This window comes from Wasmannia auropunctata, unplaced genomic scaffold (genome assembly GCF_000956235.1).
Source record: "Wasmannia auropunctata unplaced genomic scaffold, wasmannia.A_1.0 LD336111.1, whole genome shotgun sequence".
Lineage (NCBI taxonomy): Eukaryota > Metazoa > Arthropoda > Insecta > Hymenoptera > Formicidae > Wasmannia > Wasmannia auropunctata.
Window position 1 is genome coordinate 3,456,208 of NW_012026779.1, and position 5,831 is coordinate 3,462,038.

A 5,831-nucleotide genomic window follows, 5' to 3' on the forward strand; every position below is an offset into this window, starting at 1 on the left:
ATCATTTATCTTCCAGTGATCGCGCGAAGCGTCACCGATATCACGCTACGCATTGTGGATCAAAACGGACGATTAATCGATTTTCGCGGGGAAGAAATAACAGTTCGACTTCACATACGTCGCAAACGATAATTATGCACTCGCATGAAAGATGCTCGTACTAAACGAATCTTACACGACAAAGACACAACATACAACGAGTGCAAAAAGAAGGAGAAAAAAGAAGATAGGAGGAAAGTTGAAAGGTACACGTAGATTAACCGCTGCGAATGTAGCATTTCTTCGATCGTTGGGTCTCGCCGTGAGAAACGAATATGACCCGAGATATCCTGAACATCGGTGATGAACCGATCTTCGACGATCGTATTGTCAAGATCGAAACTCATACTTACAATCCATACGCTAACACTACATTTGAATACAACGACGAAATTCGAATACCTATACAACAGCAAGATCTGTACACACTACTGTAGGAGTGCGAGAGCGTACCGAGATCCAAAATGCGCGCCGTCGCAGTCGGCGGCGCACCGGGCGCCGACCGAGAGTGTGTGTGCGTGTGTGAGCAGAGAGCGCTGTATGACGGATGTAGGGAGAGTCGTTCGTTGTCCTGTGAGCTAAGGACGTGCCAGTTCACTAATTGTATCTTTTCTTTTCTTAAGTGAATATATATTCTAACAATAAGTATCACCCACGAGTATAATTCCTACAAATTTGGGGGCTCGTCCGGGATATTACCAGATAAGTGAGTCATAAAGGTTCTGAAGAATTAGGAATTGTTTTGCCCGGTGATACTAAGTCATTGTACAACGCAAGACGAAGCTATCTGTAATCGAAGACGTTGATTCAGGTCGCGGAAAGTAAAACGGTGCAGAGGTGAGGCGAAAGACGGGAAAAGACGAAAGACGAAGAAAGACGAGAGGATAACGGGAGAATAAAGAAAAGACGTGGAAAGACGAAAGGTGTAAGAAGACGAAAGACAAGAGGAAGAATCTAGAACATTCCGGAAGGACGAAGCGCCATATTGAATTCGCATAAGGTGACGAAAGACGAGAGGAAGATTCTAGAACATTTCGGAAGAACGAGACAAGACGCCATAGTGAATCCGCGAAAGGCGCAGGACGACGCATGCGTGCAAGTTACGACACACAAGACGAAGGAGTGCGGTGTGTAAAGTAAGGTTACGTTGAAGAAGAAATAGTTCCGAACACAATGGAAGGCTTAGGAGGAAACGCTAGAATTTTGAAAAACATCACGACGGCACCCAAGAAGATTATTCAACCATTTCATGAATTGGTGTTTGGTGAAACAGGCGATCGGAAAAATCGTAGCCGACTGAGAAACTTCAACGGATTCACGTTTCAAGACGGAGGGAACGAACATCGAAATAAAGTCACATTTATTCAGAAAACTTTCACGGAACGTGATCTGATTGCCATTTGTAACATTCTTTGTTTGGATTACGGAGGGTCAAAAGAAAGCCGAACGGATTTGCAATGGTTTGATGGATTTTAGTGCGCTTGGTCAAAATGATGATGACGCTGACAGCGATGACGACAGTTCCGACGAGGAAGTGAATGTGACAATAAGGGGCGGCGATGCAGCCGAGGCCAGTACGAGCAATGCCGGTAATGTAGATACGCCGCATGTAAGGAACGCCGCACCGCAAGCAGGACGCAACGAGTTACCTGTGAGACGACAAGAGGGTACAACAATGAGACGCCACGATTTTTCACTAATATTTCGAGACGTTGAGGGTTCCATTAGAAACTTCGATGGCAGCGATGTTTACCCTGTCGAGCGATGGATAACAGACTTCGAAGACACGGCAGCACTTTTCGGGTGGAACGAAATACAGCAGCTGATATTCGCCAAACGATCTCTGACGGGACTTGCGAAACTTTATGTTCAAAGCGAAGGTGTAGTGAAAAATTGGAAAACTCTGAAGGCCATGCTAAAAGACGAATTTTTCACTAAAATCGATAGTGCTCTGTTGCATCAAATGTTGGCTGAGAGAAAAATGAAGAAGGACGAAAAATTGCAAGAATACTACTTGGTAATGAAGGAGCTGGCAGCGAGAGGAACGATCGAGGACGAGGCATTAATACGTCACATCATCCATGGCATTCAAGATGACGAGCGAAATAAAGCAATTCTCTATGGGACCAAAAAGCTGCGTGATTTCAAGGAACGCTTACAGGCTTACGAGGAAATATGGGAGGCGAGTCAGGGGCAGACTTTTAAGAACATCCGAGGGAAAGCGATGGCCACAAGAAAACCTTTCCAGGCGCAGGAGTCGTCGAAGAAGTCAGAGGTTCAGATCAAGACTGCACGATGTTATAATTGTGGTGACGCCGGACACGCGTCTAAAGACTGTAAGTCAAAAGCGTTAGGGCCAAAATGTTTTAAATGTAACCAGTTTGGACATCGGTCTTTTGAATGCAATACGAATACGAGAGGTAAGCAAACGAACAATGGTAAGAACAATGATAAAAGTGCCGCGGTAAATAGTATTTCTATTTCATCGAATGACGATATGTGTAAGAAAATATTAATTGGTGATTTAGAGATTCGAGCTTGCTTGGACACTGGTAGTCGTGTAACGTTCATTTGCGAAAGAATTTATCGCGAGTTAAAAGCACCTACTTTAAACAGTGCTCAGCTGTCATTAGTTGGGTTTGGACAAGCCGAAGTTAATCCATTGGGTTATTTTCAGACTACGATTAATATAGATAACGAGGAATTTCTGGTGCAGGTATATGTAGTTCCAAATTCCGCTATGACGCTGGATATGATTATCGGACGCGACGTATTGTCACAAGCTAACGTCACTATCGCTCAGGGCGAGGTGACAGTGACAAAAGAAAAGCAATCTGTCTTTCTAACCGACATAAATGTATTCGATGAACCTTCTTTGGATATAGGCGAGCAAGTAAGTGAAGAGGCAAAAAATGAAATCAAGCGTTTAATGATGAGTTATACTCCTAGTAGAAGTAAGACGACGAGTGTTGAGATGAATATTGTTGTAAAGTCGGAGAAGCCGATCTATCAGCGACCGCGGAGATTACCTACAGTAGAACGCGATATCGTTGAAAAACAAGTACATGATTGGTTGAAAGACGGTATAGTAAAGCCTTGTTCCTCCGAATACGCTAGCCCAGTAGTAGTCGTAAAGAAAAAAGATGGCTCGTCACGTGTTTGCATTGATTATCGTAAATTGAATCGAGTAATGGTAAAGGACAGATATCCTCTACCTTTAATAGAAGATCAATTAGATAAATTACAAGAGGCAAAAGTATTCACTACTCTGGATTTACGAAACGGTTTTTTTCACGTAAATGTAGCAGAAGATTCTCGCAAGTACACTGCGTTTGTAACTCACTGCGGGCAATATCAATTTTCAAAAGTTCCTTTCGGGTTATGCAACTCACCATCTGTTTTTCAAAGATTCATAAATTGTGTATTCTCAGAGGAAATAAAAAAAGGAGTTGTTATTCCGTATTTAGATGATTTAATTATTGCTTCGTCAGATGTTGAGGAAAATATTAAACGATTGAAGAGAGTTTTACAAACGGCAAGCGAATATGGGCTTGAGATTAACGTAAAGAAATGCCAATTTTTGGTAAAGCGAGTTACCTTCTTAGGATACGTTATTGAAGACGGTGCATTGCACCCATCCCCCGATAAGACGCAAGCAGTCGCTTCATTTCCGGAACCAAGGTCGCTGAAAGATATTCAGAGCTTCTTAGGACTTACTGGCTACTTTCGTAAGTTTATTGCCAATTATGCTAACATTGCAAAGCCGTTAAGTGATCTATTGCGTAAGAACGAAAAGTTTAGATTTACCGAGAAAGAGCGAAATGCATTTTGTTTATTAAAAGACGCTCTTGCGAAGAAACCTGTTCTAAGAATTTATCATCCGACCTTTGCAACCGAATTGCATACGGATGCGAGTCAACATGGCTACGGAGCCGTTTTGTTGCAACGATCACCTGAGGATCAAAAACTCCATCCGATTCACTATTTCAGCCGTAAAACGAGTAATGCAGAACGTAACTATCCGAGCTATGAGTTAGAAGCACTTGCGATCGTTACTGCATTAAAAAAATTCAGAGTCTATTTATTAGGTATCGATTTTAAGATAGTAACTGATTGCGCCGCGTTTCAGAGAACAATGGATAAAAAAGAATTGTCACTAAGAATAGCAAGATGGGCATTAATGCTCGAAGATTTTAAATATACGATCGAGCACCGAGCGGGCACTAGGATGAGACACGTTGACGCCCTCAGCCGATATCCGGTTATGATGGTAACAACCGACGAAATTACGTTAAAAATTAAAAAAGCACAACACCAGGATAGGGGCATCACACCTATATTCAAAATACTAGAAAGTCAGTCATATGAAGATTACTTTTTAAAGTCAGGCTTGTTGTATAAATCTCAAAACGGATTGGATCTTATAATAGTGCCCGAATCGATGCAAGATGAAATTATAAAGACGGTTCATCAGAAGGGTCATTATGCGATTAAGGTGAAGAACAAATTAAGCAGGAATATTTTATACCAAATTTGAGGTCAAAGGTTGAACGATGTATTGCAAATTGTATCCCGTGCATATTGACAAACAGAAAGAGTGGAAAGCAAGAAGGCTTTCTTCATCCTATTGTAAAAGGGGACGCCCCCTTCCACACATATCATATGGATCATCTGGGTCCGTTGCCCTCAACTAATAAGAACTATGCTCATATTTTAGCAATTATTGATAGTTTTAGTAAGTTTGTTTGGTTATATCCTACAAAGTCAACCACCGCCAAAGAAGTAATTAATAAGTTAGAAATACAAAAGATTTATTTTGGCAATCCCGCGCAGATTATAAGCGACAAAGGATCTGCATTCACTTCTAACGAATTTAGAGAGTATTGCGAGGCCGAAGGGATAAGACACTCGACTGTGACCGCTGGGCTACCCAGAGCCAACGGTCAAGTTGAAAGGTTAAATCGTACCATTGTATCGGTTTTGAGTAAATTATCAGTAGACGAACCAGACAAGTGGTATAAACACATCGGTAGATTACAGCAGATAATTAACTCATCTTCTCACCGCAGTATTGGGACAACGCCTTTCGAACTACTCTTCGGTACTAAGCTACGAAGTAAAGCTGATTTTCGTCTTAAAGAGTTGTTGGAAGAAGAGTTACGCGATCAATTTCAGAATGAGCGAAAACGAATTGCGTCATATCGCGAAAAATCAGATTTTAGAAGTACAAAACGAAAATCGTCGAGTGTATAACCTGCGTCGAAAAAATCCGAATAAATACGGTTTAGGTGATTTGGTGGCAATCAAGCGTACCCAGCAGAGTCCAGGGTTAAAGTTACGGCCTAAATTCCTCGGTCCTTATAAAATAACTAATGTTAAGCCAAATGATACGTATGATGTGGAACGCGTCGGGACCCACGAGGGACCTTTGACTACTTCAACGTGCGCCGAGTATCTTAAACCATGGGCAATACACAAATTACTGCCCGAGCCGTGCAGCGGTCAGAATGGCCGAATGTAGGAGTGCGAGCGCGTACCGAGATCCAAAATGCGCGCCGTCGCAGTCGGCGGCGCACCGGGCGCCGACCGAGAGTGTGTGTGCGTGTGTGAGCAGAGAGCGCTGTATGACGGATGTAGGGAGAGTCGTTCGTTGTTCTGTGAGCTAAGGACGTGCCAGTTCACTAATTGTATCTTTTCTTTTCTTAAGTAAATATATATTCTAACAATAAGTATCACCCACGAGTATAATTCCTACACTACCATGCAAAAGTTTTCTTTATGTAGAAGGAAAA

At 42.2% G+C, this 5,831-nt stretch overlaps 1 protein-coding gene across 1 annotated transcript; it reads left to right on the forward strand.

Moving 5' to 3' along the window:
• The first annotated feature begins 314 nt into the window (after positions 1-314).
• Positions 315-5,560, forward strand: LOC105450531 (uncharacterized protein K02A2.6-like). The gene is made up of 4 exons (XM_011690428.1): positions 315-460; positions 1,516-4,534; positions 4,873-5,263; positions 5,328-5,560. The coding sequence occupies exons 1-4, from the start codon at positions 315-317 to the stop codon at positions 5,558-5,560; spliced, it is 3,789 nt and encodes a 1,262-aa protein (XP_011688730.1).
• The last annotated feature ends 271 nt before the right edge of the window (positions 5,561-5,831 follow it).